Below are 14256 nucleotides of genomic sequence, written 5' to 3'. Positions count from 1 at the left end.
TTCTTCACCGCACTATTTACCTGGGTGGCAACTTTCAAAGATCTGTGTACATGGACACCAAGATCCCTCTGCTCATCCACACTACCAAGTATCCGACCATTAGCCCAGTACCTCATCTTTTTGTTACTCTTACCAAAGTGAATCACCTCACACTTAGCTACATTGAACTCCATATCTTCTTCCTACTTCCCCCTGGACCATGACCCAACATTTGAATATCAAGCCACTGTTGCCAGGACTGTCACCAACCTGATTACCTCTGGAGATTTTAGCCCCAGTTCCTCCAACATTATAGTCTCCCAACTCCATACAGCCCACTTCTATTTCTTTCCTAATAAACTTGAATCATTGTCAGGGATGTGTAGATTACATACATTAGTCAGGGGTAAATGTAGATAATAGGGTTGGGAGATTGATCTGGATAGATTAATCTTTGGCGGGTTGGTGGGGATTTGTTGAGCTGAATGGCCTATTTCCACACTGTGGTGATTCTATGATTAATGTGAATAATTAAGGCCCTAACACAGATGCTTGTAGGACACCGTTGGTTGTATCCTACCAATTTGAGCACCAACCCATTATCCATATTTTCCACATCCCTACTCATCTGCACTCAACCAGTTTCCCAGCCATGTCAGTAGTTTGTCCTCGATTCCATGGACATCCACCTACCAAGTATATTGAAGTAATAGTCAGATTTTTTTGACTACTTTTTAAGATTACCTTTATGGGGTTGACTATTACATAGGTACTACTTTTGAGGGGCTGAATTTTATAACCGTCAAAATTCATAGTGTATCATTAGCAGAAGCTCAATTGATCTCGAAACGAATAAAGGAAAACAAAATGAATTATGGTAATTCTGAAAACCCAGAGTGGAACACAACAGCCAGTGGACTGGAAGACCGGAAGCGGAGCGGAACAACCGGTAGACTGGAAAGCTGAAGTGGAATGTGACGGCCAAAACACTAACTCCTAAAGAACTAGAGTCAACTTTTATGTGAGATATATTGAAAATTCCAGGTTATTTGGCCAAAAATAGGGGGTCAACTTTTACATGAGATCGATTATTACTCAAATATATACATTAACAATCTGTATTGCTGGGGCATTATCAAATGCCTCTGGAAGTCCGTATAAACAATACCTACAGATGTTCCCTTGTCTACTATCTAAGTCACCTCTTCAAAAAAATTCAATGAGGTTTGCTAGGCATGGCCTACTTGTCATGAATCCATGATGGCTCTCTCTGATTATTTGAAAAATTTCTGCATTCAGTTATCCTATCCTTGATTATAAACTCCCAACAATTTTCCCACTACAGATGTTGTTACATAGTTCCTTGGTTTTCCTCTCACTCTTCTTAAAAAATAGCAGTGTGACACATGCAATTTTCCCAAACTGAAAGTGTGACTCCTGTATCTAGAGAACTTTGAAAGATTAAAGTTGTGGAGTCTACAATATGCTCTGCTACTTCCTTTAGCACTCTTGGAAGAAAGCCATCAGGTGCCAGGTCATTCTTTAATTCCATTCATTTCCTCGTTACCAATGTTTTACTTATGTTAATTTTACTTAGCCCTTGTTCCTGATCCACTATTAATTTCCTTGGCACTTCCGCTGAGCTGTCCTCCTTTCTACTGTAACTACTGAGGCAAAGTAATTATTCAGTATGCCTGCCATTTCCCATAGTCATTGACAACATCCCCACTTTCAGTCTCTAGTGGGCCAACATTGCTTCTGATCACCCACTTTCCCTTCATGTAACTATAAGATTTCTTCTTATTGGTTTGATTTCCCAAGTAGGTTTCCTTTCGTAATCCCTTTTAGTAGCTCTTGCAAGCGGCTCTGTGGCCCTTTGCTGATCTTTGCTTTCCCATTCAGTGGGATCTGTGTTTTCTTTTGCACTTTTGTAAGCCCTTCCTTCCAATTTTATGCTGTCCCTTGTTTCTTTAGTTATCCATGACTGTTCTTTTCTGTAAAGTGCAGCTTTTCCCTTTCAGGTGTAAATTGTTTTTATATCATATTAAATGTTTGTTTAAACATCTTTCACTGTTCTTCAGTTGTTGTACCCATTAGCAGATTTTCCCAGTTTACTGTGGACACTCTTTGTCTCTTCTTGTTAACCCAACTTTCCCAAACTAAACTAGTCACATTTTCCTGCGTTTGACCCACAGCCCTCTAAATATTTTCTATTCATGTACCTGTCCAAATGTTTTTTAAATACTATAACTGTACCTGCATCTGCCCTGCTTATTAAGAATGGTATCTGTAGCCCTAATTATTGAATCTCCTACCAGCACCATTTTTCTTCTTCCTCCCCCTCACTTGAATAGCCTCTTCTATAATTGTTGTGGCCAGTTTGCACATCCTCCCTATAGTCCTTTTCCTCATCTACACAGGCAGCAAGTATCTCATACCTGTTGACAAGGTCAAGAGATGAGGCTCCTCCAATACGAAATTCAGGTTTCCTCTACCTACCTCACTTGCAGTCATACCCATCTGTCCATGATCACTGGCCAAAGTTAAAGTATCTAACCTACAGGATATGATTGCTTCCTGAAACTCAACATCCAGCTAATTCTTTTTATTTCAAAAATATATTTGATGCATAAAAAATAGCTTTAAATATTCTTGTCACAAACTCAGCTCTATTCTGTAAGGTGGCATATCAAGTGAACAAACAAACATTTGAGTTTGACTCTATCCCAACAAATCAAAGGCATCTCAAAGACATACAAAACTGTATTTACTTGCATTGAGGCACTAGAAAGGTCCAATAACTGAACAGACCATAATTTACCTTCAGCTGGAAGACCATAGACAGTGGTCATTCCCCATTGCACTTGGCAGCAGCTGCCCCAAGCTTTCATGTGTCCCTCAGCACGTCGTCCTGGACCTTGGAATGTGCCAGTCTGCAATACTGTCCCAACCCCTTTGTTTCCTCCTCCTTAGTTGAATCCATCTGACCAGGTGAGGTTGAATCAGTTTTTGTGGCTCTGCATTAGCCACCTTTTCCTCCTCTCCATCCTGTCACTCCTTCTGGATGTCCCTCGTTTCAGTGTTCTTGCTGGGGGTGACACCTTACTGACCTTTGGGTGTCCAGAGTTTGCATTGCCACTCCTGGACATCTAAGCATATGTGACATCCCCATTCTTGGTCAGGCCTTGTATAGGTGGCCTGTTTCCACACATAATTTGCAGCTCTTGGACTCCTTAGTCAGGTGGCCCTCCTGATTGCAGTTCTTACAAACGGTCACTTTGTAGTCTGCTGCCATTTCACAGGTTTGGCACACTCTAGGTGGGGGGAGGACATTCCCAACGGGATCCACCTTCAGAGTCACCTTGACCTGCTACTGCTGCTCCACCTTCCAAAGGGATCCACTGCATCAGTGTTGAGGCCTTCTTGCTGTTTGCTGTCAGCATAAGCAAAACTAATGTAGTGTACAAAATCCCATGCAAGGACTGCACAAAACACTACATCGGACAAACAGGAAGACAGCTAACAATCCGTATACACGAACACCAACCAGCCACGAAACGACACACACACAGACGACAAGCAACATGAATTCGACTGGGACAACACTACCATTATAGGGCAAGCCAAACAGAGAACAGCCAGGGAATTCCTAGAGGCATGGCACTCATCCACAGACTCTATCAACAAACACATCGACCTGGACCCAATATACCGGCCACTACAGCGGACAGCTCGAACTGACAATCGGAAGGGGCAGAGACAGGCCACTATAAATGCCGGAGGAAACAGCACAGAAGCGCTTCACAGGAGGCTCCCAAGCACTGAGGATGTCACCTAGACAGGGGACGAAACGTTTGCAAGACAAATTCCCAGCTCGGCGAACAGAACCACAACAACAAGACTCTATTAAAAAAAACCTCTACTTTAGATACAATACTATTATTTACATCTATTTGAGGCGCTAAGAGGGTCTGATAGCTGAATAGACCTCCATTTATTAGATTAGATTAGATTAGATTACTTACAGTGTGGAAACAGGCCCTTCGGCCCAACAAGTCCACACCGCCCCGCCGAAGCGTAACCCACCCATACCCCTGCATCTACATCTACCCCTTACCTAACACTACGGGCAATTTAGCATGGCCAATTCACCTGACCTGCACATCTTTGGACTGTGGGAGGAAACCGGAGCACCCGGAGGAAACCCACGCAGACACGGGGAGAACGTGCAAACTCCACACAGTCAGTCGCCTGAGGCGGGAATTGAACCCAGGTCGCTGTGAGGCAGCAGTGCTAACCACTGTGCCACCGTGCTGCCCAGTCGGAAGATCTCCAGAAGTGGTCTTTCCCCACTGCGTGTTGGCAGCAACTGCCCCAACCCTTAGTGTCATTCAACACATAATCCTAGTCCTTGGAATGTGCCAGTCTGCAACATTTGGTCAAGGTCAACCTCTTGTTCTGGAATACCAACAAGTTTTGGGCAGACCAAAGAGCGTCTTTCACCAAGTTGATGGTCCTCCAGGTGCAGTCAATGTTTATCTCTGTGTGCATCCCAGGGAGAAGACCATGGAGCACAGAGTCCCACATCATGGAGCTGCTCAGGAAGAGCCTCAACAAAAACCACTGCATCTTTCTCTAGACTTCATTTGCAAAAGCACATTCCAGCAGGAGATGTGTGACAGTTTCAAATCCCATGCATCCGCTTCAAGGGCAGCATGCAGTGGTGCAGGTGTTCACAAAGGATCTCCTATGTGGTGCCCTTCTCACCACCACCCAAACAATGTCTTGTTGCTTGTTGGAAAGTTCTGGTGATGAGGACTTCTGTCAAATTATTTTGACAGTCTGATCTGGGAACCACACTCCAGTTACACAACAAAGGAGCAGTCCAATGCGGCAAGCTAGCACTGAAGGCACCATCCTTTCCTGGTCCCTAATTCAAGGGCTTCTGGAACTGGATCAAACAGGTTGTCTAACTAACTAGCTTCAGCTGAGTACCTATAAGTTCCAGTTTTAAATCTGCAAAGAAACTACACCCAATCAAAAGAGTAAATTTTATTTAAATGCTAAATTAAAGAACAGACTAGACTTAGAATGAAATTAGCCCTTAAGTTAAATAATTTCTTAAAAATTACCTCTTGAGACTTCCCATTTCAAGAATCTGATTTGGAGGGATGGGTACCTCATAGTGTTGTGGGGTTTGACAAGACTTCAGAAAGGCAACGAATTTGCAAACAAGAATGAAAATATTTCTGTCAAGATGTTGTTTAGCTTTAACAAACACTATGAACTTAACTGTGCAAATGAAGAATGATAATGTTGTTAGGCTAACTGGTTTGTGGATTTCACAAAACTAACCATGCAAAGTAGTTGAGGCAAAAACATTCAAAGTTTTTCAAGAATGATTTTAAGGTAGTTCTTCGGGACAAATGAATTAAAGGGTATGTGGAGAAAGTGGAACTGAGCTGGATGATCAGCCAAGACCTTATTGGCAGAGCAGATTCGAAGGACTAAATAGCTGACTCATACAGCATACAAACAGGCCCTTCATTCCACCAAGCCTATCCTGATCAACACACACAAAACTATACTAATCCCGTTTAACTGCACTTGATCCATAGCCTATGCCCTTGTCCAGATGCTTTTTAAATTTTGCAAGTGTACTTGCCTCCACCACCCTGTCTTTCCTATCTCTACTATCCTCTGGATGAAATATTTTTTTCCTCAGGTCACTGCACTGGTAATGCAGATATCCAGGTTTTTTGGCATTTTCTTAATAAATCTGGATTATATAATGGTGATCGTGACAGTTAGCATTATAAAAACCCATCTGAGCATGGGAGAATTGAATCATGTTTGTCAAGAGCATCTTGGTTCACTTGGATTTTTGATAGGATCTACCTTATTAATCGGTAAGAAATAGAATGAATAGAACTGTTTTCATTCAGTTGAACTCCACCAGTATCAAATAATCATTTTGTGGCTGTACCAGGTGACGTAATGAATAGAGATGTGCAGAGGGAGTGCAATACAGGAAGTGGCACTAGGTAGAATTGTGTAGAAATAATCATTTACATTTTTATAGTAGCTGGAACAATTAGATCATTTTGGAATCTTTTTCATTTCTCAATGCAGCTTTCAGGCTTATTTTAGTTAATGACCCCTTACTCCTCATACCCTCTCCCACTTGTGGCCCAACCAGAAGTATCTGATGGTGATCCTGATTCTGTGTTCCTGTGTTGTTTATCACAGTATGCCAGAACTAAGCCGCACTGGAGTCCGGGACAGGAAAGCTGGGCAGCAAACATCAAGGTAATGCAAAGGAAGTCGCCGCCTTGCCAGCTTGAAGAAGAAATTGCTTTACTCAGTCTGTACTGAATTATAGCATCATAGGAACTGAAAGAGGCCATCCATCCTTTTGTTTCAGAATTCAGTAAAATCATGGCTGATCTTTATCTTAAGTCCACAGAGCTGCTATAGTTCTGGAGTTGTTAATCTCTTTCTGAGCAATTGCAGTTTGGAGATTTTCAATTCAGCCTCAGTATGGGAGAAAGTTCCAGGATCCAACTGCTTTTTGAATGAGGAAGTGCTTTGTGAGATCACTTCTGAGTGGGAGTGGGAGTGGGGAGGGATGATTGTAGGAACGGGGGTGGGGGTGGGGGGGTGGTGGGGAAGGAGTGGGGTTGTGTATGAAAACCGGGAGAGAAAAGGCTAGGGGGAAGTGCAGGGAGAGGAAGGGGGGGGGGGGGGGGGGGGGGGCTTATGTTTGATGCTGTGGACCAACTGCTGACAGCATTGTTGAAGAATTTGCAGTCCTTCTGAAAATGTCTGGGAAGTCAGTAAATTAAGAATTACTTGCAGCAAAACTTCATGATTGTGCAGAGAAAGAAGGTCCTACCATGCCTTACAACAACATGCATTGTCTTGATGTCTCCTGAAAATCACCTGAAAAGCCATCTGTGTAAAGGGTGGTATCAGTCAGTGGTAGAAGGTAATTGTGTCATATTCCGAAGTTTTCTTTCAGCTAAGCTATTTTATCAAAGAAGGTGACCAAAGGGACCAAAGAAGTTTAGTACATCTTGAAAAATAATTGGTGGGAGAGATGGGGTATCCTTTTGGAAGATGGGAATGTTTTGTGGATCTAGAAAACCTAAAGGAAGAGCTATGGGTGCACTGAGTGGGGTGTTTAGTAATGCTTGTTCTATGTTCATAGATCCCACCAACAAGGAAGTCCAGTCCAGACTGGAATGCCACTGTCTGGTCGGAGGAGTAGACAGCTTCCACAGGTCCCAGTTAAAAGCTACGGTCTAGAACAAGGTAGTAACACTGTCTGTGCCATTGCTGTATATTTGTGGTCTAGTAATGGAGGTCATCTTTAGCACCATCAGATGGAACATTTGGATTCTGTTTCTTTTTTTCGAAACTCTAGGAGTTATCACCTGTTTACTCAGTCCCTCATCACAGCATAGCTCTCTTTATCCCAGCACCAATCCAGGGAAACATCTCTGTGTTGCCTTTATCACGTTTCCTATGCACCTGATCTTCTGTGTGCTGTTACCAAAGTGTGGTGCAATTGTATTAAGGTTTATTTGTCCTTGTACTTCAGTCTTCTTGCACATGCCATTTGCAGCCATTGTCCGATAAACTTCCTGAGTTCATCAAATGAACAGACACCGGTCATGCTGAACATCAATAAGTTTCACACCTTTTAAAAAAATTCTTCTATTCTATTTGCTACAAAAAAATTGATTGGCCGCACACGTCTCCAGACTATACTCCATCTGCCACCTTGTTGCCCATTCACTTGTCAATATTTCTTTATATTCTTTCTTTGGCCTTCAAAGCTTACATTTCTATCTAACTTCTGTATCATTGAAAAATTACTCTTTTGTATTTTGACTAAGCTACTCCATTAACTGGTTTCCATTCATCAATAATAGTAATTACAGCATCAAGAAAAATCTACCTGTCTTAAATTACAGCATTAAATTTGCTAGCTTACAATTCCCTAGGACCATTTAGAAACAAAGGAATTTTGGAAAGTCATAACCAGTGTACCTTGTATATCTGAAAATGAAGCAAATGGCGATTGCTGCCATTTTTAATCTAGGATAGAGGCTATCAAGGGCCAAGGCATTTGATAGTTCCTTCAGTTGCTATAGTATTTTTCACTGACAGTTCTCTCAGCTTATCTGAAGCAGACCATAATCAAATGCAGCAAGACCTGGACAACATCCACGCTTGGGATAACAGGTAACAAGTAACACAAATAACATTTGTGCCACATAAATGCCTAGCAATGCCCATCTGGAGAAGCCATATATATATATATATATATATATATATATACCGTGGTTGCAAGAGCAAATCAGGAGCCAGGAATCCTGTGGCAAGTAACTCTCATCCAGATTTCTCAAAGATTGTTCACCATCTATAATAAGACACAAGTCAGGAGTGTAATGGAATACTCCACACTTGCCAAGATGAGTGCAAGTCTAACAACATTCAAGAAGCTTGACACCATCCAGGTCAAAGCAGTCCACTGCAGAAACCCATGAATTCTCCTTAAACAACAACTTCTAAACCTGCTAGAAGGACAAGATTGATAAGGTCTTGAAAAGTTTGTTTTGTTACCAGGGGTTATAAATGAAAGAATTAATTTTAAAAGCAGCAATCCTATTGGAAGTTTATAATTTGTCATTAAAGAATAAATGAGCAAACCTAGTCCCACACGTCAAGATAAAATTCTTTAGAAGGGAAATGGTACAGATTTAGCAGAACGTGGGGGTAAAGGAGGAAGCAGAAGGATAGGCAGAAAAATTTGCATTGTTCTCTTCAGAACAGAATAGATTAAGAGGTTTTCAAGATGATGATTGAGCAGAATAGATCAGTTTTGATTTAGTACAGAAACATTTTTTAATTTATTCATTTTGTGGGATGTGGGCATTGCTAGTTGGCGAGCATTTATTGCCCATCCCTACTTGCCCTTGAGAAGCTGCCTTCTTCAATTGCTTCGGTCCACCTGCTGACAGTTTATTCACAATGCCATTATAGAGTCACAGAGTCCTACACCATGGAGACAGGCCCTTCAGCCCAAACTAGTCCATACAACTAAAATGCCCATCCACATTAACCCTATTTCCCTGCACTTGGCCTATGTCCATCTAAACCTTTCCTATCCATGTATTTTTCCAAATGCCTTTAAGTGTTGTTAATGTACATGCCTCAACCACTTCTGCTGGCAGCTCATTCCATTCCTGATTAAGGGCTTATGCCTGAAACGGTGACTCCTGCTTCTCGGATGCTGCCTGACCTGCTGTGCTGAGTGCATTTACCCTATCGATGTCTCTCCTGATCATACACACTTTTATAAGATGCCCCCTCAGTGTCCTACACTTTAAAGAAAATATTCCTAACTTGTCCAACCTCTCGCTATAACTCAGACCCACGAGTCCTGGCAACATCCTTGTAAATTTCTTCTGCACTCTTTCCTTCCTATAGCAAGGTGACCAAAACTGAGCACAAAACTCCAAGTGTGGCCTCACCAGCATCCTGCAAAACTACAACATAATATTCCAACTTTTGAATTTCATGCCCTGACAGATGAAGGCCAGTATGCCAAAAGTCTTCTTCACTGCCCTGTCTACCTGTGACTCCATTTTCAGAGACCCATGCACCTGAACTCAAAGATCCATCTGCTCCACTATACTCCTGAAAGGCCCTACCATTCACCATGGAACTCCTACCTTGATTTGAACAGACCTCACACTTACCCATATTAAACTCCATTTGCCATTTCCCGGCCCAGTTTCCCAGCTGACCAAGGTCTTCCTGCAATTTTTGATAACTTTCTTCACTGTCCACGACACTGCCTATTTTAGTGTTGTCTGCAAATTATGCTTGCACATTCTCGTCCAAATCATTGATATAGATAACCAACAGCAGCAATCCCTGAGGTACACCACTAGTCACAGTCCTCCAGTCTGACAGTATCCTTCCAATACTACCCTCTGCTTCTTACCATCAAGCCAATTGTGTATCCAATTTGCCAACTCCCCCTGGATTCCATGTGATCCAACCTTCCGGAGCAGCCTACCATGTGGAACCTTATTAAAGGTCTTACTTAAATCCATATAGACTATGCCCTTCCCTCATCAACCTTCCTGATCACTTCATTAAAGAACTCTAACAAATTTGTGAGGCATGATATCCCACACACAAAGCCATGCTAAATACCCTGAATCAAACCCTGTCTTTCCAAATGCATGTGTATCTTTTCCCTCAGTATCTTCTCAAGTAACTTACCGACCACAGATGTTAAGTTTACTTATAGTTCCCAGGTTTTTGTTTACAGCCCTTCTTGAACAAGGGCACAACATTTGCTACCCTTAGTCTTGCACGACTTCACCCATGGCTAACAATTATGCCAATATATCAGCCAGGGTCCCCACAATTTCTTCTCTAGCCTCTTGCACTATTCTTGGACATATCTGGTCAGGACCAGGAGATTTATCCATCTTACATACATTCTAAAATGTCCAACACCTTTTGTTTACTGTACATGAACTTTCCCAAGATATCACCACTAATTTCCCCAAGTTCCCAAGTCTTCACGTCTTTCTCCACGGTAAACACAAAAGAGAAATATTCATTGAGGACCTCGCTCTTCTCCTGCGATTCCACACATACATGTACGCATTGGTCCTTCAGGGATTCTATCCTCTCTCAAGTTATTCTTTTTCCTTACTAAATAACCTCTTTGGATTCACGCTAATCTTCTCATTCCAAGGCTATATCATGCCCCTTTTTCACCCTCCTGATTTCCTCCTTCAATAAACTTCATTGATTCCCTTGATCCCAACTGCCTATACCTGAGCCTTCACTCTTTTTTTTTCTTTTCAAAGCCACAATATTTCATAACATCCTGGGTTCCCTATTCCTGCCAACCATGCCCTTCACCCTCACAGGAACATATAGATCTTGAACTCTAGCCATCTTACTTTTAAAGGCCTCTCTCTTGCCAGAGATCCCTTTATCTGCAAACAAACTATTCCAATCAACCCCTGCAAACTCCTAATTCCATCAAAATTTGCATCGCCACAATTTAGATCAGTATTGTCACTCTCCATAACTATTTTAAAATTAATAGAACTGTGGTCACTGGTCTCAAAGTATTCCCCCACTGTCACCTCCATCACCTGTCATGCCCTCTTTACCAGGAGTAGGCCAGGTCTTGCCCCTTTATATATTGCTTGTCGAAATATTCCTGAGTACACTTAACAAATTCTACCTCATCTCAGCCTTTAACACTCTGGAAATCCCAGTTTATGTTAGGAAAATTAAAATCCCCTATTGTGGCAACCGGATTGCTCCTGCAAGTTATTCCAATCTCCCAACATTTGTTCCTCTAATTTCTGTTGATTAATTAGGGCCCTAAGGACAACCCCAGCATTGTCACCATCCCCTACAGGGACACTAGGGAGGGAATTCCAGGATTTTGATCCAGCAACAGTGAAGGAATTGCAACATATTTCCAAGTCAGGATGATGAGTGGTTTGGAAGGGAGCTTTAAGGTGGTGCTGTTTCCATATATGGCTAATCATGTTCTTCCAAATGACTTTGGAAGGTGCTGTCTGAGAATCTTTGGTGAATTTCTGCAGTGCATCTTGTAGATAGCACACACTGCTGCTACTGAACGTCAGTGGCGGAGGGAGTAGAGGCTTGTGGTATAGTGCCAATGAAATGTTGCTTTGTCCTGGATGGTGTTAAACTTCTTGAGTGTTGTTAGGGCTGCACTCATCCAGGCAAGTGAGGAGTATTCTCTTACACTCCTGACTTGTGCTTTATAGATGGTGGGCAGGCTTTGGGGAGTCAGGATTTGACTTACCCATTGTATTATTCCTAGCCTCTGACTTGTTTTTGTAGCCACTGTGTTTATGTGGTGAGTCCAGTTGAGTTTCTGATCAATGATAACCCCAGGATGTTGGTAGTGAAGTTGGTAATACTGTCAAGGGGTGGTAGCTAGGTTGTCTCTCATTAGTGATAGTCATGGCCTGGCATTTGTATGACACAAATGTTACTTGCCACTTGTCAGCCCAACACTGGATATTGTCTGTAATTTGTTGTATTTGAACATGGACTGCTTCAATGTCTGAAGATCTGTGAATTGTGCTGAATATTATACAATCATCAATGAACATCCCCAATTCTGACCTTATGACTGAAGGAAGGTCATTGATTAAACAGCTGAAGATGGTTGGGCCAAAGACATTATCCTGAGGAACTTTTTCAGAGATGTGCTGGAGCTGAGATGACTGACCTATACCAATCACATCCATCTTCCTGTGTGTCAGATATGACTCCAACCACCAGAGAGTTTTTACCTGATACCCATTGATTCCAGTTTTGCTAAAGCTCCATGAACTCAGTCAAATGCATCCTTGATGTCAAGGACTGTCACTCTCACCTCACCTCTGGAATTCAGCTCTTTTGTCAATGTTTAAACCAAAGCTGTATTTAAGTCAAAAGCTCTGGTGGAATGAAAGCTGGATGTCACTGAGCAGGTTGTTGCAGAGCAAGTGCTGCTTGATAACCCTATTGATGATACCTTCCATCAATTTACTGATGATCGATAGTAGACTGATGCAGCGATGGGTGGATGGGTTTGTCATTTTTTAATAACTACGACGTACTTGGGTATTTTTTGATTATTGTGGGTAGATGCCAGTGTTGTAACTGTCTTTGGTTAGAGGAGCAACAAGTTCTGGAGATATATTTCTGAAATGTTGTCAGGGCCCATAGCCTTTGTAGTATCCAGTCCCCCCCAACCATTTCTTGGCATCACATGGAGTGAATTGAATTGGCTGAAGACTGCTTTCCATAATGCTGGGGACCACTGGAGGAGACCGAGGTGGATTAGCCACTCTGCACTTATGCTGAGGATTTCTGCAAAAGCAGGGCTCTTCCATCATTGAAGATAGGGATATTTGTGGACCCTCGTCCTCCAGTGAGTTGTTAATTGTCTACCACTATTTATAACTGGATGTTGCAAGACTGCAGGGCTTAGATCTGATCCATTGTTTACTTCTGTCTATCAGTTCCTGCTTTCTGCTATTTAGCATGCAACTAATCCAGTTTTCTGGCTTCATCAGATTGACTTTTTCTCTTCAGGTATGCCTGGTGCTGCTCCTGGCATGCCCTCTTGCACTCTCCATTGAACGAGGGATGATCCCCTAGCATGATGGTGATGGTTGGGCCGAGGATATGCTGGGCCATAAGGTTACACATTGCTCTGGAATACAGTTCTGCTCCTATTAATGGTCCTCGGTGATTCGTGGATGCCCGGTCTTGAATTGCTAGATCTGTTTGAAGTCTGTCCCATTTAGCACAGTGATTGTGCCACACAACATAATGGAGGTTATTCTCGATGTGAGGAAATCTTGGAAATAGATAGATTTAACAGGATTAGTATATCACCAATGGGGCAGGTGGGGAGAATGTTTTTCTGACTCTGAGAATTGTCAGGATCTAGGAATATTTGATTTGAAAAGGTGGTGGAAACTGGTTCCAGAAATAAATTTAAGAAAGTCGGAGAGGTCATTGAGGAGAAGCAACTTACAGATTTCAAGTGGAGATGTGCAACTCAGCATGTCTGCTGTTTCAAAGTACAAATGGCTAAGTTATGTCCTCTGTACTTCAACTTTTAATAATCCAACAGTAAAATAACTGAGGAAATTATGATTTTTAGGTAGACAAAATTTTGTTCAACATAAAATTTCCTTTTGATCACCATGCATGTCTGTATTGCTTACAGGATGCCAAATAATAGAAGAGCGAACAAAGCAGGTGAAGGGGAAAATGCATCCCAGCAAACAGTCTGTAGAATCAGTAACCAGTTTCGAACAGGAACGTGAACAATGTACAAAGGTAAGAATGAGATATCCCATAGGTTATGTAACAATCTCCATCCTCTCTCCTTCAGCCACTGATTGCCCTTCAATGTTTCTATAATATTCACCTCAATGCCCCTGAAGACACATCCTTACCACTGTCTGAATAAAAATGTTTCTCCAGATTCATCATTGGATATTTTTGTGCCAGATTTCCACTGATGGTCTTAGTTTTTGTGATTTCCATCAGTGAAAACACTTTATTTAACAATATCTTGATCAGTTTGTCACCACCTTCACAAAGGACATTAAAAATGGAATAACCAGTGATTCTCATAGCTCAGCTACATGTCTAATAAGACACTACATAGTTTTCTGTTTTGAGAGAGAC

The 14256-nt window shown here is 42.0% G+C and overlaps 1 protein-coding gene across 12 annotated transcripts in view; it reads left to right on the top strand.

The window, feature by feature from the left end:
* Window positions 1-14256, top strand: part of rims1a (regulating synaptic membrane exocytosis 1a) — an 879579-nt gene that overhangs the window by 664396 nt on the left and 200927 nt on the right. For all 12 annotated transcript variants that reach the window (XM_072557828.1, XM_072557837.1, XM_072557845.1 and 9 more), the window contains 3 exons: window positions 6229-6288; window positions 7190-7293; window positions 13790-13902. In XM_072557828.1, coding sequence (XP_072413929.1) covers window positions 6229-6288; window positions 7190-7293; window positions 13790-13902 — 277 coding nt within the window. The remainder of the gene's footprint in view (window positions 1-6228; window positions 6289-7189; window positions 7294-13789; window positions 13903-14256) is intronic.

This window comes from Chiloscyllium punctatum, chromosome 3, assembly GCF_047496795.1.
Source record: "Chiloscyllium punctatum isolate Juve2018m chromosome 3, sChiPun1.3, whole genome shotgun sequence".
In the NCBI taxonomy this organism is placed as follows: Eukaryota; Metazoa; Chordata; class Chondrichthyes; order Orectolobiformes; family Hemiscylliidae; genus Chiloscyllium; species Chiloscyllium punctatum.
The sequence above is the reverse complement of the archived record's forward strand: the minus strand, read 5'-3'. Positions and strand labels throughout refer to the sequence as shown.